The sequence below is a fragment of the Chlamydotis macqueenii genome, chromosome 20 (assembly GCF_036417535.1).
Source record: "Chlamydotis macqueenii isolate bChlMac1 chromosome 20, bChlMac1.mat, whole genome shotgun sequence".
Taxonomy (NCBI): domain Eukaryota; kingdom Metazoa; phylum Chordata; class Aves; order Otidiformes; family Otididae; genus Chlamydotis; species Chlamydotis macqueenii.
The window spans coordinates 2,122,751-2,145,410 of NC_141575.1; the positions used below are offsets into that span (position 1 = coordinate 2,122,751).

General features: G+C 38.6%; 1 protein-coding gene across 1 annotated transcript in view; it reads right to left on the minus strand.

Annotated features, from left to right (window-relative positions):
- RABGAP1 (RAB GTPase activating protein 1) overlaps positions 1-22,660 on the minus strand; it is a 74,922-nt gene that overhangs the window by 38,473 nt on the left and 13,789 nt on the right. Inside the window, exons 4-13 of the mRNA XM_086764225.1 lie at positions 22,404-22,608; positions 21,601-21,775; positions 20,951-21,108; positions 18,139-18,249; positions 16,959-17,025; positions 15,324-15,426; positions 13,912-14,081; positions 10,954-11,128; positions 9,148-9,241; positions 6,133-6,283 (exon numbers count right to left, since the gene is read on the minus strand). Of these exons, the coding sequence (XP_086620351.1) occupies positions 6,133-6,283; positions 9,148-9,241; positions 10,954-11,128; positions 13,912-14,081; positions 15,324-15,426; positions 16,959-17,025; positions 18,139-18,249; positions 20,951-21,108; positions 21,601-21,775; positions 22,404-22,608 (1,409 nt within the window). The remainder of the gene's footprint in view (positions 1-6,132; positions 6,284-9,147; positions 9,242-10,953; positions 11,129-13,911; positions 14,082-15,323; positions 15,427-16,958; positions 17,026-18,138; positions 18,250-20,950; positions 21,109-21,600; positions 21,776-22,403; positions 22,609-22,660) is intronic.

Below are 22,660 nucleotides of genomic sequence, written 5' to 3' on the forward strand. Positions count from 1 at the left end.
GGGGAAATGCTTGCTCTGGAATAAGCGTGTCTTTGCTCAATGTTGGTTGTATTGCTTAGGAGATACCTGAAACCAAGGGCACAGCTGAGAACTGCCACCAATAACCCAAATGTTGCTCCAGGGAGGTAAACACCTCCTGCATACACAAACCCCAAAGGCATCACTGCCCCTGACCCTCCCCGAGACAACCTACACCAAACCAGACAAACTAGAAGACTCAGTGACATCCCAGAGAGCAAAACACGCAAGCAATTCACAACACAGCACTTCAGCTTGTATTCACACCATAATCTAATACCATCACGCATATTTAACCAGAAAAACCTCTTTGATGTGTACAAGGTTAAGATGTCACCACAGGATACTCAAATCTTCTTGTCTGTCAAGTGCATTCTACTTGCGTGACATGCTGGAAAACACGTTCCCATGGTAGGTGGAAGCTCATTCTCCAACCCAGATACCAGACTGCTCCACTGCCACAGCTTAGGACAGGTCTATCACTGTGGGAATTCGTCTTTGAACCGATCAAACCAGTAAGAGACTGGAGTGAGGCTCTTAAAGTCTTTTTGTCAAAATTGAAAGCATGCAACTGGCATCCATAGGAGTGTAAGTCCACACACTGAATTCAACTCTTACCGACAAACCCAAGGTTTTGGTTAACTCAAGCTAAATGCTTGTCATTCTGTGGAATACCTAATGGAAAATGAATTGCAGCCAAAGGGATAGATCTCAAAGCAATCATACTGCAATGCTTGGGATTTTAGGTGACCTGTAAGTAGAAAAAAAAACATTTTGCGATGCATATTTTACAATTCTTTTTTTTTGTCAAAAATCTGTGCTGGACAACAGCATGACTTGGCAGATTTTTACTTAGTCTTGTGCAAAATCCTGAAAACAACAACTTGGATTTTCTATCCTGTCTTTACGCCCCAAAAGATCCCTTTACTATTGTCCTTCATTTTTGTTGTTGTCGAAACATTTACGGTGTTTTGACTCGTGCCAACTGAAGTACTAGAACTGTAGCTAGGAGACATAAACTTTGAATTCAATTTAGGTAAGGGTATTGTGGTTATACAAAAAACAAGCCATGATTGAATTACTGCTGGAGAAATGATCTCCTATCTTTCCAAAGCAGAGAATTATTTACATACCAATCGATTCAAATAGTATTTCTGGATCCTTAGGCATGAATAGACACATTATAAACATCCTTAAGAAAATAACATACACTGAACTTTAAATATATCTCAGATATATAAAAACAAGGTAGTATTGGAAATCATGAGACTGACAAAACAACATCTGGTCGCTGAAATTTCAAAACAAACGATGTACCACCAAAAAGTCCTCAATGTTTAGATTTTTATTACAAGCACAAGCTGAACGCCTATACAGCTGAGAGGTGTTTCTGTAGGAGAGAGATCTGGTTTTTTCCTTTAACTGACATTCTATTGTTTCTCCAAAGCTCAGAGCAGTAACTCTCTTCAAAGTTCACACCAGCTTATCCTGCTTAGTTAAAACACCCCGGCCCAAACCAGCAATATCTCACCAGAAGCCAGACCAAAGTGGCCAAAGGGTGTAAACTGCAACTGGAAGATAACTGGGCTGGAGATCCACCCGCCTGCTACCACAGTTCTCCGGTCAAGCGCACAACCAGCCTACCAAGAAGAACCACTTCGAGAAGACATAAAACCGTGTGGTTCAGGTGGCTGAAGTCTGTGAGAGACTGAAAATATTTGTGTGTTGTAGAGACTTCTGCCACTCTATTCAGTGATACAACACGACCTCATCTAAGGCTACTGAAAGGTATTAAAGAAATCGTTCAAAGTTACAAAGAGAACTCTTGGGAAAAGTACTGCTTATAAAAGATAATTAAACTTTTATCACCACCACGTGATCAAAAGTAATCAAACAAGGGATCTAGAGGTTCAGGCACACTGACAGCAAGGCTACATCACACTTCTTATGCCGTGATTCACAGATGTATGTTGGGTTTCATTTCAGTTGATCATACACAATGATGACCCTTTGTACTCTGAAAATTAAATGTATTCTCCTTCATTTATAAGAACATATGGAAATTTGGTTGTGATGCAAGTGGAAAGTAAGTGTTAACCACCCACAGCTTCAGTACTGTTACACTGCATGCCACTGATGAGGCAAGACATTCAGTCAAATAATGGTAGTGACATTTTAATCTATTTCTTCACTAAAACTAGTATCATTTGCACAAGACAGAGGAGTATATTAGGCAGAACTTCTGCGTACTGCAATCCTCTGCTCACGAAAACAAAAAAAGTGGGAAGATGAGAAAGTGGGTAGGAAGAGTCTTGCTATAAGAAAAACTGTAATGAGTTCATCTCTTACCAGGCCTAGAATTTCTACCAGAAAGGGTGACCCCAGAGTAACATTCCAGGGTACTCCTCCTGCCACTGGATTATTTATTTATTTATTTGTGCCACAAGATGTCCCTCTCATGTCGTAATTTCCTTAATATAGCGTATTTATCTGGTGCAACAGCTCATGTTTTTTTCCTTTCGACATTATTTCCTCCCACACAGACCTATATCCAAAAGCTTTTATTTTCTCCTCAATATTGTAAATGTCAGGTTCTTAAAATTTTAGTATTGTGAAGTACTTCTCCACTGAGAGATTGCTACTGATCTGAGATTCAGTAGCTGTATTAATCCTGTTTAAAAACCTTTCTGAAAAGTGGCTCCTCTCTATTTTGCTTTCCGTCATGTGGGTTTTTTGTTTGTTTGGTTTGGGTTTTTTGGTTGGTGTTTTGGTTTTTTTTTTTAACCTGTGTGACTTGCTTTACCAGTTTCTACTCAACAATACTTCCCATCCACCTATGACTCTCAAAAACATGAAGTATTTTTCCTGCAGTTGTCCATTAATACCTGGAGCAAGTCCCCATGTCTCTTCTCCTGCCTTTCAGTGGCGGGAAGCCTGAAGATTAACAGCCGTAACCATGATTGCCAAAGTCCTACCAGGAACAGATGCCTCTCAAAGGGATTGTCTAGATCGTTTTACCTAGAGTTCTCTTTCTGTCCCCAGTAGAGACATGACCTTAATTCATTGGGCTGGCTTTCATCCACGCTCCCCACCACAAGCACAGCAATCTGGAGCTGCTAAAAGCTTTATTATTGCACACAGATGGTGTGCAAATTCTCAAAAGGAATTTGTGGAAGCACCACAATGGTGAAACTTAGATGCTACTGCAATAACAAAGCGCAGAGTACAAAATCTCAGCTAATGTTTATCAAAGAAATAAGGAGCAAATTAAATACTGTCATCGTGACTAGAACGCAAGGCGCACACCTTGAGGCATGGTTTCAGTGCCACCTTTAATGCACAAGTCAGAGTCAAGAAGACACTTTGGGACACAGCCTTCAGTGGTAGGACACAAGACATTTCCTTTTCAACCATTCAGTAGCCACACATCACCAGGAAGAAACTATCCTTGCAGCAGTTGGTTTGCAAAAGAAAGCAAAAACCACAGATCCGTTGAGCACCAGGGGACAGAACTGCACAGGAAAGCAAATACCAAAAGAAACACTGGGGCGCCTGCATCCAACACCTTGTGCACAAGAGGGAAAAAAAAAAACAAAAAAAACCAAAAAACAAACAACCCTGAAAGAGGCCAGAAGCTTTTGAAGCAGCTGTCAACACAGATCCTTATTAATTTGGGACTGTGCTGCCGCACGCGGTCATGAAAAGCCTGACAGAAATCAAATGCAGCTACAGGAACAGAGGTCAGCATTAAGAGAGAAGGGGCACCGGATCAGGAGTACTCAGACAGGCTTAGTGCATCTCCTACTTGCACTGAAGAGCAAAGGTTTTACATCAACTCCTCCTGCTTCTGCACCACGCCACAGCAGTTATTCTCTGATAAACCGTTTCCAATGCATGGTGATGCAAATAATTGCACGCTTGCCAGAGAAGAATTTGTATTAGTGACACGCAAAACACGGCAAAGCATTACGAGGATGGTAAAGCAATATATTATGAGGGACCCTTGCCTTCACATAATTATTTTTTTTCCCCAGACACATTTACTGCTGCATATTGACTGCAACTGAGCTGCTATTTTCAGACCAGTAAGAATTAGTCACTTTAGAACTACAAAATTGTCAAATAATCTATGAAAGGCATGAAAATAAAAATGAAAGCCAAAGCGCAACCCAGCATTATGTTAGCACATACTACATGTGACGGGCCTGCACGCGTTATCTTCTTGCGTCTTGAATTCACGTTCCCATCAGCCTCCCAAAGATTCTTTGCATTCTTTGCCTATTCTCATCTTTAGTAGTTCCACACAGCCACCGATAACCTTTTTTGAAATCTTACGCTTCTTCCACTGCCTGCAGGTTGAAGAAATCACAGTTCCACTGTGAACCAACAGACACTTTTGCTCTCAGAGCACCAACCTTTGTCCCCTCTACAGACACAGTCAGGCCCATTCTCATGCAATTTTCACGTAAGCCACAACAAGGCAAACAGCCTCAGTGGTCTAATATGGCACTTCCGCATTAAAGAGACTTCATTTTCATTTGCTTGAGCTGGTGATTGTAGCATGCTGGTAGTACACCACAGACCTCACAGGACTACAGCAGAGCCTGAAAACGGGCATTCAGTTCTCATTTTCTTTCACCATTTAATTCCTTAATTAGTTTCCATGCTGAATGACCAGTGCAGGCCCAGCCAGCCCTTCTGCTGCAGAACACCATGCTGGATCAGCCTACTCTCCCTTTTACTTGGACGCTAGGGATGCTTCCAACACATTAGATCCAGGTTATTTCCTTTGTCTCTGCCAAATGTAAATGAGTGGAAAGGTTTCACAGATTTAAAAATGAAATGTCACACTATTCCTTTCTAGCTCACAAAGATAGTAGCAGTTCGTGTCACCAACTGTGCCACAAAGAGATCATCTTTTCCATTCTGATACCAAAACATCGAAACAGAGGCACTGTCAACTACTCACTAGGCAATTAAAATAACACAACAGGAGTAACTGTGATAGACTCCTTGCCAGAGCACTCAACCGCCACATTATTTGTATGATTTATTCACCATAAAATCCAAGTTATAGCTCTACAATGCATGTACCAATATTAAGGAATTCAGATCAAGTTACTTCTACGTTCAATAAGTGTGTGAAAGTACTTAAGGCAGAACATTTTTAGCTAATCTATACGTGATTCATTCAAATCACGTAGGATCCTTCCTGTATGATTCCAGCAGAAACTCAGTTTAATTTCAGAAGCCCTCTTGCCCTCAGAATAAGGTCTTTAATTGCTCCTTGTGAATCTGTACCATCAGAACAGAGATACGCAAAAGCTGATTCAGTTGTTTTGCTTTTTTAACTGGTGAATAATTAATTTGTTATATTTGTACTAAAGTTGCAGCATTAATAATTCCTGATACAGTCCTTCTAGACTTGCATGTTTGATGAAAGCAGTACAATACAGTGTATCTGTGCAGACAATGGTCAAATCCAAATTAACGCATCGGTTTTCTGCGTAAGGAAGTGACACTTCATATTGTGACCCATTTGTTACTCTAGAACTTTGAGTAACACCAAATGATGCCTGTATATACAACTCTTATTTTCTTTTCCTATGCTACGGAGATCAGCATTCAAGATGAGAAGTTAAAAAACTGCTGTCTAGCGCAAAAATGTCCAAAGTGTTCTGGATTTTCTTTCAAAAAAAAGGCTGCTATTTCAACTAGCGTTGGGTTTTTAGCCTAAATGTTAAGACAATAGAGCAAAATTCAGCTTTCATTCAAGAAAGCCAAACAAGCAAAGGAAATGAGCTCCCTGAATTTCTGTCAATTATGAAAGCAATTAATAGAATACTAATTTTTGACAAACTAACTCAGAAGTCATTGGAGTGAAACAGAAGCAGGACTATTAAAAAGAGAGCACTGTAAGGAGAGATAACGCCACAACTAGCACTGCATGTTGGGGTTTTTTGCTGGGGGGAGGATTGACTTATACTCACAAATTGATACACTATATTCAGATACACTCACGAACCTTCAAGCAAGCGGGTACACGTTTGGAAGTCTCTGTATTTCAATTCCTTAAGATATGGGGGTGAAAAAAGATGAAAAAAAGCATTCTACCTTTGTGATGAGAATTCGGTACTTCTCCACCAGGTGATCGTTGTTATGACACCCTGCCAGCAGCTGCCACACTTCTCCTCTCAGGGCCTCAGGGACACCACTTCTCACCAGCGCTGACAGCGTCTTTGGCCTCACGCTCAAATTGAGGTGCCTGGGTGTGGGTGAAGGCATTGTTACTATCATCCAAACACAAATAAAGGAGTGCATAAGCAACAACTGCTGTGTAACATCACACATGTCAAATGACGGGAACTTCAGGACAGTCCATATATTGCCAGAGTGAGTGAATTTGGAACAGCACTTTCTAAACTGTTTCCTTGATTCCCATTAAATTTAATATAAAGATATTAAAAACTCACTAAATCAAAATACTCCAGCAAAAGCCAGACTAGGAGGACAGATACCACACTGCGTAAGATTCCAAGCTTGAAGTACATCAGAACAAGAACCAGTCTGCTGAAGCATACACTGCGCTCTAGACTTCTACGCCCGCGCAGGCAGGTCACTTTCTAGGTAAGGGAGGGAGAGAAGGCAGGCAAATAGAGCCATTAAAAAAAAAAATCTCACATCGTTATCTAACTACATCCATGCATCGAAGCAGCTTCCACTGAAAAAGCTAGTCCCATCTAAATGTTTTTTTCAAGTGAGACTGGTGACAGCTCATAAATTATAGCACTGCAAGTTGTAAAAACTAAACCCACATGTAATTTATGCAGTTACAGAAAGTTTGGCTGAACAGTCCATTCGTAGCTTATACATAAAATCTCCAAAAGATAGAAGCCTGAAATCAAAGAAATTGCAGTTTTTCTGCAGTTACTAAAACTCAAAGTTCTAGGTAAAATGATTAAGAGAACTGACAGACAAAGCCAGGGAAAAACCTGAACTTGGGTCATATCGATCGCATTATCGTCTTAACAATAAACTGGTATTTAATGTTTGTTGCAGTCTAACAGATACGGGGATGGCAATTTCACACAGACTGGGACTCCTTGTTGTTTTTCTCCAGTCTACAGTGGAGAAACACAGTAATCTGGAGATGAGCCATGCTGGACACTGAAATCAGTACATACTGCGCAGAACCTAGTACCGTAACGTCCTCCTGCACTTTGCTTTCTCTGAACAAAATCAACTATAAGAAAAATAATATTTATATAATAGTTACCTTTATGTTTATATATGTTCATAGCTACAGTTATATACCATATTTTTATTTATAGAATATTATATCTTTATAATAAATATATAAAAATATTCATATAAAATACTTATTATATATAAAATATTCAAATTCTTTCTAAAGGCCGATAAAACTACTTTGCCTTAACCTCGGATCAGAGTAAGCACAACAGTAATTCCAATGAACACAGCCATGAACTGTAAGGCTGTAGACTAAAGGCCACACACTACTAGATTCTTCCAAACTATTTCAAAATGAGAAAATTGTGTGAGTCAGCAGTTATGAAATATGAGCCAAATATTATTTAGAAAGCAAAAAATAGCAATGCACATTTAATTACTATACAAATCTAATTACAGGAGTCTAAAAAACTAGCATGAAACTACCTGAACTCTTGATTTTTATAATTTTGAATCCTCTTACGTTAAAAGCTCAAGGATCATTACTTCCAAATACTCGTTTTTAGTTAAGAAGGAAAGCCCTTTAACACATATTAAAGTCGTTGCCAGCATTAGCACAGAAGCACTTCATATCCTCTTAGAGCTGCCAAAACATTTTCAATGGGAGTCAGGTGGCTTAATTATCCTTGAGCCCTTGGAAGAATTACAAAAAACTCAAGTTGAAAGAAACTTTCTCACAGCAGCAGATGCACTGAGCTCATCTGTTAAAGATGTTTCTACACGTCTAGGAGAGGGAGGGAAAGGGGATCATATATCATTTTACCACAGCCTTCCCGTTCTTAAGAACGTGTCCACTTCTGATGTCTGCTTTCCTACCAAATTGGCACAATGTATTAGTGCAAAACCAACCTGGAAGTACTTCTTCAAATAAGTATGAAGTAATTGCAGAAACTAAGAAATAATGCTAAATTGCTATAACTCTCTCTATTTAAAGAGAGTCCTGGCTAAGAGGTCACACATCATCTAAAGCGCCTGACTTATTCTAATCTCTGCTGTCCTGCTCCTTAGATCTACGTCTTCTATTCAGATCTTTGCCCTGCTCCTCAGTACACTAGGAAGCAGAAGGCAACAACTAAAGCCAGAGTCAAAATGTAGCAGATCTGAGCTCAATCTGATGTTGTGCCTGTCATCTCCCTTTGTGTGGGGGGGGGAACCCAACAAAAAAAACAACCTGACTTTCACAATAATCAGCATCACTTTCTTAGAAGCGCTCAGGCTACTTCAAGACGAATAAAAGATCCTTCATGAAAGGAGGACAGGTGTTGCATTAGCAGCTTCACTGTCAAGAAACACTCTTCTTGTAAATTGGCATTTTCTAGGAAAAAAACAGAAGAGCTCATGTACTTCCTTCTTGGCAGGCTCTGGAGCCATCTTCCTTTAGATAAGGGAAGAAAAGCATCTTCGCTATCCAAGTACAAATCTCTCATATTCTTAAGCTACAGTTACTAACATATGACAGCTGCAGAAAAATTGGCTGTGAGCTACATCAGAATTACCAAGAGGAATGGAAGTAATCTATGCAAAATAAAGACAAAGGAAGAGCTGCATTTTCTTTATATTACTTAGTTTAGGGTTTTCTTTAACAAAATCCCAGTGAAACTCACAGATAAGTACAATATTTCTTTTAAGAGAGAACCACCTAAAAATAAGCGTAAGTGAATTTCTGTACAGTATTTAAGCATGCACTTGAAAATGAAAATACTTAAAACACCTTCTGAAGAAATTAGAAAATACAAAGCCAGAGAATAAGGGGTGCTGTGGGGATGAAAAGAGGAGTAAATCCATACTACTCATGTCAACTGGCTTCTGGAAATAACAAACTCTGAGCAGAAGGAGCAAACAGATTGAGAATATTCAGAATGTGATTTTGCCACTTACCATTTGGACAGCAGCTCTCCCCACGTCTCAAGAATTTTTTCTGCACACTCTTTGGAAACATCTCCAGAACCACTTAAGAGTGGTTCATCATTGTCTGCCAAGAGAACAGAGGAGATGCTATGAGATCAACCGCCATTACTATACCTCTACAGAGATAAATGTTGCTCTCCTAATGTACTAGCGTGCGGCAAGAACTACTCTTCATCTGTGGATGCAGTGCTTGCTCAACACAAAGAAGGCAGAATTAGACTCTTCTCGTAGGTACACAGTGATGTGACAAGAGACAGAAGACAAGCAACAACACGTGAAATTCTGGTTAAAAATCAGGAAAAAAATTTGACCATGAGCATGGGCAAACTGATAAAAGGGCCCAGAGACGGTACAGAAACTTTGTCATTGGAGATGGTTAAAACACAACAGGACCAGACCTTCAATCTATCTGGCTGGAATCACACTGAGTGGGAGGTCCCTTCTCACATCAGTAGTTCCATTATTCTACCTGAAACTTTTGGAAGACTACAGAAATTCTCAAACAGCACAACTTTCCATATGTGAAAAGCTGCAATATAAAATATATAAAAGACAATAAAATCAATTCGGTTCCACTGAGCAGCTGCAGACTTGCCATGTTGTCACAGATCCATGAAAGTCCACGAGGTATTTTACTTTAACCATTTTGTACTTTCACTTTGAAAGCTAGTACTTTTTGATAACTTGCTTGGCTTAAATTAAACAGCTTTTTGAATGAAATGCATTAAAAAAATGTGGTGGAGGGCAAGGATTAGTATAATCACAGTAACTTTTTGAAACCAATACTGACTGATGTACTCCCAGATACTTTTAAACACTCACAGCAAGTATTATATACAAAAACGGCATTTCATTGATACAGTAGTCAACACTGGTTTTGCATTATTAGGGAAATACATTCTTTTTCATTAAATTTATGCTTTCTCAATTGACACTTGAACTTGTCAGCAAACTCTTGCAATGCTGCCATCATATCAATTGTAAACAAAATAAATACGTGTTCCTGGTCTAGAAAAGAACACTGCTGTGGTTCAGTGTAGCTGTTACAGATTGCTAATAAAAAACACTTTGCAAAGGAGTTGATTTTCAAACCAACCTTTCCCTCCTTGCCCTGCCCCTAAAAGGGAAATTAAAGCACAAAAGTGAAACAATTCACCCAAGACCACACAGAAGGCCAGCAGAAAAAGTGAAAAAGCAGAAACTCAATCATCTACATTTCAGCACAGAGCTGTAGGACCAGATGTTTATATAGTCAGAACTAGTCCGTATTTTGGTTTAGGAGAATTTTTAAAAAGCAGAAAAAAAGATCTTGAAAATGCATTCAGTTTCAAGCCAGGCAGGTCCTGGTACAGTTTTATGTATCACAGATGTCTGTACTCATCTCTTCACTAAAACATGCTGCTTGCTTATATTTCCAAATAATATCAGCTTCTCATTTTTACTCTCAAATCTGTTCGCAGCTGCTCGGGGAGGGGCAGAAGCTACATGATAATCCCAAATTTTTAGTAACCTCCTTTCACATTGTTCCAAATATATCTCACTGGAGGCTTCATGAGGCCTGGGCTGAGAAAAGCACAGACACAAGTCTCACACAAGGGAGAGGCTGAGCCAGGAATGCAGGGGTACTGGTTATCAAATACTCACAGCATTAAATCAAGAAAACAAACAGCAGCAGGCCAGATTCTGACAGGAAAGGATTTGACATGTTTCATAACTATGTTATTCTCCGACTGCCCTTTCTTTCGAAGTATACAAAACACACAATCCACTTCGTACCTTCCTCTTCATCATCCTCTGGAGGAGAAGGAATCATCGAGCCCTGTGACCCAGACTGGGGCAGACGAAGAGAGGGGCTAGCTGTAGTTTTTCTTCTCTCCCTTTCTGATTCACTTTCGAGGCACACAACTTCATATAGCGTGTCCGAGTTATTCTTTCTGTCCTTTTGCTTTATCTAGGAAACAAGAAGTTTCATTTTACTGAGAAAAGCTATAGAAATACCCAGATTACTTCATAAAGCTCTGCCTTCTCCTTCTGGAATAGAAGAGCTGAGAAACCATTTTCATCGCATTCTACAGTGAGGAGCATTCAATCCTTGAAGCACACTTAACGCCTCGTGCAGGCCTGCAAGTGTTTTTATCCCAAATGCCCTAGAAAAGCCATCAGCATACTGCACTGAACAGGCAGGAACGTCTGCTACAGAGAGAGCTGAGGGGTCATTTGGCTCTGCCACGCACAGGTAGCTCAGCTTTCCAGCCACAAACAGGCTGGACACAAGCGCATAGATTTTCAAAGCTGTAAATGCACCTGCCCAACACAAGGTCTAAGAGAGGAAGGCTCCTTAATATGAACCAACTCTGCCTTTATTTAAAGATTACTGGAAAATTCAAAGCAAACCCTTTAAAATTATGTCTAATTTCTTTAACTTTCTGGGGATACTGATGGTGGCAAAAGGAGAGTTTTAATTAAAATTGTTCATATTTATTTTCCCACCGTGGCAACTGTCTTCAGCGATGCTTCCAAGCCCTATGTCTGTGTATACATTGCTGCGGGAACACAAGTTGCTGAGTCCCAAAGTCTATTATGTAGCCCTGTTTTCTCCTTAATTTTCAATTCTTTGATAACTTCCTTCCCTTTAAACTAAGACTTTTCTTTGTGAAGTGGTTCTAAAATTTTAATACAGTCTAAGGATTTAGAACCTTTTTTAATAGAAGAATAAAAATAGACAGTAGAAAATGAAAGGTGAAGAAAAAAGGGAAATAAGATTTATAATTATACTCTACACTAAGCTCCCAGTACTCAATTTTATCCTTTGGAGTATTAAAAAGGAAGAGAAATGCATCAAAACTAAAAATGACTAAATCACTAAATGTAATCTGAGCAAATAAAATCTCTCTGCTTTCACCATTTCCGAATAAAGAAACACTGCCAAAGTAAGATAAGCCAACTCCACACAGCTGTATTTTTAATAGACTAATCACGACTCCATAGAAACAGGTTTCCCTTCCAGGCTTATCAGGCAGTGCATTCTATATTTGTTGCTTCCACTATGAATTTTGATAATCTTCTATTAGTAAACACTGGAAGCTGGATAACCTGACAGTGCCTATGGAAAAAAAGAGAGTTAGCTAAGATAAGTCACAATGCTTGTGAATTTGGTAAGACAAAAGATACAGAATTAGCTAAGTAAGATAAGCTTCCTTTACGCTGCCAAACAGAAAAGGCACCTTTTGGAGGCTGTAGAGTATTTATAGCCCAACAGCCTTAACTGTTCAACATTTCCATGCTCCACCTCAAAAATATTGTAAATAAAAAGACTGATGTCATCCATGAAGAATTTTTTCACCTTGAATCCTGAAGGAAATTTTGAAGGCAATTTTCCAAAATGTTTATTCATGTTTTATATAAAAAATAGGACATAACACAAAAAAAAAGAATCCTTAGTGAACCTCATCTTTGTTACTACTAAGATGCCATTATTTGCTAGCACTTTAAGACAAGTAAAAAAAAAAAAAAAACAAAACCCCAAAATCTATAAGAAAAGCCTCTTAATTCAAAATCTCTCCATAAAAAAGAACACTTATCAAGAAATCAGGACTCCAACCTCGCTTTTTTGGGCTGCGCCCAGAATTATTAAACCTTGAGAAAGCACTCACATCCACAATGTTATTTGCTTCCATATTATTTCCATTTCTTTTAACAGGACTTGTATTTCAGAACAATAATTTCTAAAGCAGGAGAATGGCAGCTACTTTGAGTACATCATCTCGTTAGCAACTTGGACCTTCAACTTTCCAGCCTTATTTTCAGACAAAGTTACTGCCTTGTACTGTAATTATGAATATCCTGGACAGAAATAATCCTTTCCTTTTTAGTAGATACGGTAAAAATGTAAGTTGGAAAAAACAGTAAAAGTTTTTAACAAGTTCCAGGGATTTTTTTGTGGTTGCTTGGATTTTTTTTCCCCCAGGGGAAACTTGGTGTGTGTGTGATACCTCTGCTTCCAACCACGTACAAGGCGGAAAATGGTTTCTCTCAAAAAATAATTTATTTTCTAATTTCAGCTAGATGTTTGCTCATCTGAAAAAACCCAAAGTGTTGGATTTGTATGATAAAATCAATTTAGAGATCTATCAGATCACACATCACCAGGATTACATTAAAGCCTTTTTTTCTCTTAACCCTTAATTTGACATACTTACCCTACTGTACCCTTACGCAAGCAACTCTCAGCGCAGCCCCAGTTTGCAGATAAATCCTCTGTTCCTTTTATTTCTGTAGTTTGGCTGGAAAATCCATAAGCCTCTATGTAACTTCTCAGCCTCATCAAAGCTATGAAAATTTGCTTTGAAACGAGGACATTCAGCTTTTTATGGGAACTTTAGATAGCCAGCAACAATTAGCATAATGAAGGATAGCTTTTGAAAACTGAAGAGCATTTATTGTACCTCTTTGATTCAGGAATAAAATGTTGAAATAGGAACAGTCTATTAGTAAAGGTTGTACGAACCATAGGGAGAAACAGCCATAGTGAAATTCTGATCTGCCAACAGGCACTAATAACTAGAATTCATCTTTACCTCCAATAAACGTGTATTTATTCAGCATTATACCATAAACTTAACTCTCAAGTCTCGAAACAATATAATTGACCCTACCACAATTACATTTGAAAAACAACCTTGTCAAATCCCAAATTAGCTGTAGAATTTATTTATTTAATTTTTTAAGTATTACCTGTTTCAATTTTAGGAAAAAATTTTCAGTAGAGCTACGTTTGCTGAAGGGCCAGAACAATCTCTCATTAGGTGAGCAAACTCTGACTTTAGTCTCCAGAATGAATCGAACAGGCTCCTGAACCTCAGTTATCACCAAATCCACAGCAGTAGTCATGAACAATACTTTATCTAGAGAGAAAAAAACAAAGTGGCAGTATTAAAAGAAGTATTTCAAACAAAATATTCCACAGCCTCTTTCCTAGTAAGAAGAACAAAGAAACTTTTTTGCATAATTCAATTTTCCCCCTAATTTAACATCTCAAAACCATAGAAATTTCAAAACAGGAAAATAAGATGACTGTGCACTATTCACTAGAGAGTAAGGAAATTTAAGTCTTTAAGCCAAGAAAATTATCTTGTTAAAGAGAATAAAACATTTTCTTTTGCAAATCCCACTGAAATGTATCAAAGATCTTCATTAAACATCATAAAAGATCCGTATACTTAACTCCACAGTACAGATCTCTTGCCATCTGGCCTAATTACATTTTAGTTGTTTTTTGTTTTTAGAAGTTACTTAGGCAAGACTTATGTCCCACCATACTAAAGACAGCATTTAAGATCTCAGCTGCGAGTTTCAGAAAATTGACTATACAGTATGATGCTCCGAAAGGAGGCAACGGGACTCAGTGACCTATGAGATCTCTTCCTGTACGGAATGATAAATTGTGTCCTTTAGGTAGGATGGCATTCAATCTAGCAGCAGATTGTACCCAGCTGTACCCAGCAGCTGACTTTTATGACTTTGCCCAGTCAATTTCCATTAACTTCCCCAACCTTTGGCATGCAACTGTGACAACAGATTGAAAAAATGGTAATTCAGCTGACATCTTAAAAGAAGTAATGACAGATCTGTTTCAGGACTCAGAAGAGCAATGCAGCATTAGCTATTTTCAGATCACAGTTGGGGTGTTTTATTTTCATTCTCATAGGTACAGGAATGCTTTTTCTTTCTTAATTAAAAACTTGGGATTCAGGAAAATCTGCACTGACCACAGAAACTAAGCAAAGACGAAACCTGCATTAGTCATTTAGTGTAGCTCTCAAGAGGATTCTTAAGAAGCTCAGTTCTCAAGGGGATACTTAAGAAGCTCTAATGGTGCGCAAAGCATCTGCTTCCCATCCCTACACCTATGCAGCCTCCTACTGCAATAGCTCTTCTTACAAGGTATTATCACTGAACACCAGAGATTTTTTCTAGCCTTCTAGTTTGTTTAGATTTTTATGTCATCCTAATTTCCGAGAATTTATCCCACACTAAGAAGAAAGTATTTTTGCAGGATTCATCTTAAACAAAAGAGAAGTGATCCGATGCTCACTATGTAAGTAATTTGCCCTGGCTAGGGATAACATCTGGCAACATTTTCATACCTTTGGGTGTTTCTTCATTTACAAATTGGAAGTGTGGAGATTTTTGATTCCAGCTCCCAGTGATCACATATGATTTCCCATCAGAACTTTTACCCATGGACTCCTGGAAACAAGGTAAGTTTATGTATTTTTATTTAAATTAAATAAATATCTGTATTATGCAGCATCAGCCCCATAAAACAGCTACTGCACTGGCAAGACAAGGGCAAGCATCTGAAGTTCATGTGACAGTCCTGCAAGAGAGATCATCTCTGAAGAACAGAGTTGAGTTCCCATGCAGTCTTTGGTCTCCTTGCTGGTAACACATAAAGGCCAATTAATTCTAATCGTTATATATGTATGTGGTATGAACATCTGTCCAGTGAGATCTGAAGACCAATAGCTCATTTTGGCGGTGGCCATTTGACAGCAGCTTTCAGCTCACACAAGCGCAGGTGAGATCGTAGCCAAGTTACTTGGAAAGACAGGACTCCAAGTTGCAAAGGCTTTGCTTTTTTTTGTTGTTGCTGCTGTTTGAAACAAACAACCAAAAAAAAAACACAAAAAGAAAAAAAAAAAAAGAAAAAACCTTAAAAATCCAGGGAAAAAACAAACAAACAAACAAAAAGAAACACTTTTTCAAACTTCTTTTAAGTCATTCTGGAAAATCCAAGGCAATCCAGTCATTACAGCCTCATTTGCAACATTCAGTCTCTGAGTGACAGCTGCCTGAGGGGTAAAGCTTTTAAACATATAAGACTTTAATCATGAACTGAGGGGATGTAGTTCATTGCCTCTAATACAAGAAAGCAAATTAAATCAGAACACTCTCTTACAAGCCGCTGATCTTGTAAACTTGGCAGATGTTTCACGTAAACTTATCGTCTGCTTCACTGTGATGTTTTAATACACCGGTAGTGTTTTATTTTGTCTTAAGTAGCTATTTTATAAAATAGATTTTGCTCTAAAACATCTTGAGATCCATCTTCATTCAGCATAAAAATTACATGTTATTCAGCTATTAGGAACCAAGTCAATATTTTAGCTGTAGTTTTCAGTGTGTCTGTCTTCCCACCAAACCTATTTTCTGGGCAATCCAAAGCCTGGTAAAAAGCAAAATTATTCACGTAGTATTGTACCATTTTGGGCACTCACTACTATAACAAGTATGTACTTTATAAGCACTAACAAGTTTGTTTTCATAACACACTTGTGAAGTCAGATGATCTCTATCATCATTTTAGATGGAAAAGTGAGTCATAAAAATAAAGTGCCCACTAATTCTCAGTGTTAGATTTGAAACTGCTTCAGCCTCGATTTTTACAGTGCTAAGTAACTTCTGATGTTCACAGCACAGCTCTTTAGTATTCAGGACTGCCAAAAATAAGGTTCCATGTTTCTTCTTCCAGGCCCCTAAACGAGAACAGCCATGACTGCAAAACAGGGCAACTCCCCTGACCAAGCACGGTGTCATATTCTAGCTCTGCACCAGAGACAGGGATCCAACCCCGCTGCCCAGAGCCTCACCCTCACTAGCAGAAGCTACAGCATCAATGCCCATCAAGTGTGCGTAAGCATCTAAATCTTTTCTATCCTGAGACCACACACAATCACAATAAAAATGATTACTGAATTTTGTTAATAAAAGATCCTTACCAGATCTAAAAGGTGCATGTCACCACTCCGAACATCTTTCCCACGGCTAAGGAGAAGGCCAAAACATCTGCAAAGCCAGGCAAAAAATTAAACTGCAAAAATTAGACTTATTCATAAACAAACCATTAACATTCCTTATCTAAATATTCCCCGTCATACATCACAAGCAGCCCATGAATCCAACAACAAATGTCAACAAACCTTGACATTTGAAAGCAGCATCAAGCCTGTCAAGCAAAACAATGTCAAGCTGGTATTAAAAATGTCGAGTACGATTTCATAAGCATATTTACAACGTGATTTTACCCTGCCTACAGTAGCCTGGAAAGTTGTTCAATTATCTTTGTTTGCAAGAACAGTGTAAAACAGACACTGCTAACAAGGCTTCTCTATTCCGCAAGACAGCTCGGCCTGCATTCTTCTTCCCTTTTTTTTTTTTTTTGAGACATATTTGCATAGAATTTACCCTTTGATACAGACAAGAATCAGGAAATTCCAGATGAAGTGCAAAGACTCGTCTTTTATTGTTTCATTTTGCAAAGACTTTTGGCCCACACAGGTATATTCCACTTCATCCTCTGGTTTACCACACTACCCTGCATTTTATTTCAGCCTGCAAAGGCTGGCAGAAGCTGTCTTCTCTGCGCAGTATAAGCAGTGCTAAACTCTGTCAGTAGTCAAAAATTGCTATTTATTCCTAAGCAGGGAAAGATTTAAAGTCTGAACTCTCTCCTCTTCCCTACACAGATGCGTCGTATTCTAGAATTCCAGGCTGTGGCAGATTCAAAGCATACATACAACAATACTCTCAGATGTACCAGAGATTAAAAGAAATCAAATAGTTGAAATAACGCAGTGACTGATTACAGCCTCAGCATTTAACACAAACTGGCTGCTTAAAATAAAAGTAGCATGTTCTTAAAACAAGTTATTGAAATCAGTATTTAGAGGAGATGCAACCACTGATTCCACAACCAGATCTGTGAAAGATTCCACTGCCCCCTGCCACACAGGCGCTGAACAAACCAATCTGATTTTCTGCACAATCCCACTTGGGAGAGGTGCGGTGTTAAATTACATCAACAGAGTATTCATAGAACATCTACTAATCTGCTGCCCCAGAGGAAAGAACACAAAACATCAAAGAGATGAAGAGATTTTTTTAAGTTGATGAAATTACCTCTCAATAGCAAGTTCTTTATTAGTTGTCTGCTGGACGTAAATCACTATCTTCTTATCAATTCCTTGGCGGAGTTTGAAGCATTGCCTGTCCTTGTCTTTGGGAACTGCACTGTTATTTACCAGGAAAGGAAAAAAAAAAAACCAAACAAACCCAGAGCGTTATTTATCTATATTCCTTGCATGTATCAAAAACATCATGAGAGAGTTGGTGAAGCCAGCTTCTCACACAAAAGCACTCAAGACCTTTCTTCCTTGCACACTGTGCAACCAGTAACATGACAGAAACGGCAACATAATTAGGTGTTATTTCATCATCATTAGGTGAAAAACAAGGACACTTAGTATAAAAACACAATTTTTATTTTGAAAACTGTGCAGTTTAGTGTTGTGAGACTTCCAGCAGCATTTCAGGAAAGTTTCTAAATACTGATTCCCCATATAGCACACGAGTATTATCTGTTAAGCAATTACTTATAAGAAATTGTGTTATTGCTTTCTTTCACGGGGAGGTGAAAGGAGTTCCAAAACGCACTGTGGAGTATTGCCCATAGTTTAACGCCTCCAATAAAATTTGGGTTTATTTTCTGACAGCAGGTGCTTACTCAGGCCAGGGAATGGCAGACTGCCTTTAACTGTCAGCAGGAGTTCTGCCTCCGGGGCCAGGACGGTGGATTTACCTACTTACAGCCAGCACATGCGCCTCAGCCATGCTTCCACCTGCCGTGCACCGCAGTGGCTGCTGCATCCAAGCCCAAAAATAATCAGCACTTTTCAGGCTCAAGCCCTGAGCTAAATCCTTTTTCAGTTTCAACACTTGAGCAGTCCTTTGGAGTGCTGAATAAATACTGGATTATTAAATGGGATTGATTTATTTATTTAATAAATAAAACTTGAGCTGGATGTAAATCCAAGAAGAGAAACATCTCTGAAGCTGTGGCTAGGAGCCAAGGTGCTCTACAAGTCAGAGTATTTGGCAGACACGCTTTACTGAAACAAAGACACTTCAGCAACTACAGAACACTATAAATGGTTACATATAACATCTAAGGGCACTGTGTATAGGCTAAGCAGGAAAAAAAAAAAAAACAAACCCAAAACTTCAGCATAAACTAAAAGAGGTCTTTCTAGAAATCAAAACTGTTCACCATCAGACTTAACATGAAAACAGCATTAGCCAATACAATGTGAAAAGCTGCTCCAGTACTCTCACCCTACACTACCACATCCTAGTAACACCAGGTTCAGGGGAGAAAAAAAAAAACAAAACAAAAAAAAACCACCAGAAAAATTAAATTACATTTTGAGAACTCAGAAAACAGAACCAGTTAGAAACTGGTAAGCTTTGTTCACAAAGCTTTTTCGATACTGAGAAAGAAACACCACTTTACAGATCAGAACAGGTGGGTATTTAATGAAACAGACAATAGCAAAACCAAAGAGAAGTAATATTGATCTCTGATAACAAATTTGAATTCTGCCTTCTTTTCTGCTTTCAATAACTAATATAGAGATCAGTCCTAAGAAAACACAGCAAAATGGGTACAGATGAAGGATTTATCCTTTGTATTCTTAAAATGCATGATGTAACTAGCAGTCACAATCAGAAGGGCGTAAAAAGGAAAGTTGAGTTTTTACTAGGATAAAAATAACAGCATGTCTACATAGGCAATGTCATTCAAGAAATTCACCTTTCCTGGCCAGCACTGGAAGATTTCAGCTTGAATTATGCAACTCCAGTAACTACCAAAGCACTATCACGTAAAGAGAAAAAAGTCCAGCATATATGATTTGTTCTATTAGATTCTGCTCTCAAACTTCCCTAGAGAATTGTCTCTGTTCAACATATTTAAGAAAGATTGAATTGAATTTATCCCATTTATGGAGCAAAAGCAAACCTAATGACCTAAGTTAAAATGCAAAGTGGTCTTTATGTTTCTATATATTTGAACCTTCTGCCTCTACACAAACATCTTTCCTATGACTTTACATAAACAACTATTTAAGAAAAGCTTTTAGATAACGTTATTGCATTAAATTCTAGACACTTGCTGATCACAAATTCATTATTGCATGCTTGTTTTCTGACACCAGGTTGTGTATGGAGCCAGGTCTCTGGAGACAAAAACCACATTATGGACAATTACACCTTTATTTACTTCCGGAATAGCAATGTGATAGCAAAGTCTGAGATACTGATCATCAAGCTCTCAGCTGATGAAGCAGTAATAGTCCTGTACTAGATACTAAAAGTAAATCTGTCCTGCGACAAATACATTTGGCTGAATACTTCTCTGGAGAGTAACTTATCTTTTGGGATCAGCAAAATGATTGCAAAAATTGAATTTTTCAGAGTTTCTCATTATCTCTGCCTTCTTTCATGAGACTTTATTAAAAATATGCACCCTTATGCCTCCTGCAGTATTCACACAGCCTCAGCACCTGTGAAAATCTGGCCAAAACCATGCACAACCCTAGATATTAGAGCACAGTCACAGTGATGCATTTTCAGCTTCAGCAGCAATTCAGCTGAACACAACTGAAAACCAATTACACAGAAAAATGCAAAATAAAAAAAGCACTTCACAGGTAGCACCAGGTTCAGTTCAACAATCAAGATTAAATAGTCCAGAGGGTCATCACTGTTTTAGCTCTCAAAAATGCTTCTGTTTGGGACTCATTTAAACTAGAATAGGAAACTTTCAAAAAGCTAACTGAGTAACCAGCTAACCAGCTCAGACCGCCACTCCCTAGGCGCTCACTTTCCGACAACAGAACTAGATACTGTATGCACAGGAATGAAGAATCTGTACCTGAAATAACCTTTCCCATCATCTTCTTTGATTTCCAGTGACACAGAGAAGGTGAAAATATCACTGTCTGGCGTCTGTGGGGTGGCAATGGCTGAGAGTGGAGTTTGTTTGGCAGAACGACGGAAGGCAGTGGCAAAGCTGTACAGTATTCGGCTCACCTGCATTTAGATGGCACCAAAGAAACATCAGAAAGCTACAGACATACAGAATGAAGCAGTTGAAATCTACCTGAATTTTCACTAAATAACAGAATGAGAAGTAACTGTATAAAAATAATTCTGTTTTAGCACCTAATTAACTGGTTTTTTACACTTCTTAAAAGAATAAACTATAAAAGATGCATTCTTATTTCATATCTGAGGTTTCTATAATTAGCTTCAGGTAGAAAAAAAATGAATTATATTGTTTCTAAAGTGCCTGAAATACAATTATAGAATTATAGAATGGTTTGGGCTGGAAGTGACCTTTAAAGGCCACTGAGTCCAAGCCCCCTGCAAGGACCAGGGACATCTCCAAGCAGATCAGGTTGGTCAGAGCCCTGTCCAACCTGACCTTGAATGTTTCCAGGGATACCGGAAATACTTCAATTCCACATCAGTACTAATGTTTAGATGTACATAATTATCATTTGACAAAAAGATTCAACTTACAGCCTCTTGGATTTCACATCGGAAGACATGAATCCTGAAAAGTTCTGCATTGTAGTGGCTTTCAGTGAAAGCAAAGCAATCACTTTCAGGGGTTCCATCATGTCCTCGTACACAGAAAAGGATTTTATAGATTGGATAATTTGCTATTTCTGTGTTTGTCTGAGGATCTAAGAGTCTGTTAAAAGAGAGAGAAGAAAAAAAAACCAAAACAACAAAGCTTGCAGCTTTAGAAGAATTATTTCAGACAGATATTAACTTGCAAGCTTTAACAATTTCATAGCTACTGGAGAAACTACATCACAAAGAAACCAGCTCCTGACTGTCATTTATTACAAAGCTTGACCAGAATAACTACATTTAAATTGAACAGCATTAAAAAGTACAATGCAACAGACATTTCCACCAACAATCTCCGCACAGCTTTCATAACCTTCAGAAAGCTACACTAATACACAGCAGCCGGTAAGCCTCACCCCTGTTAAGCCTTGTGCATCAGCCCTTTTCCAGCCCTACAAACTAAATACTTTCCATGCTATTTCCAAAGTTTTCATCAATAATCACTCCCACTATGGCTTTCAAGACACCTTGGATCTTCATAATATTTCATACTGAGCTTTGGACATAAAATGTCTTTGGTAAACAAATTAAAAGCATGACTTTTCTCAGATCTCTTTAGAAGCCAAGTTTTAAATCCCAAGTTGCTCATGTCTCCTGCCACGTAAACTGGCAGCTTGTTTCCTCTGCTAAAAGGAAATATGATTAAACACACAAAGCCACAGAGTACACCTGAGTGAGCTTCATACCTCACTGTTCCTTCAGAGACATTAGGCACTGACAGAGTCACATCTAAAGAAATCTGGCACTGGCTTCGTAAGATGGACATCATTCTGAGGGCTTCCACTTCACTCCGGGGAGCATTCACAGAGGCACAGCCTAAGTAGGTGAGCTTGCTAAACACCACGCTGTCCTCATCTGTGATTGGCGTAAAAGGGCTCAAATCCTCACAGTCTAGGGTGAGACACAAAGTTGAACGTAAGAAGCAAGACAAGGGTTATGTAAG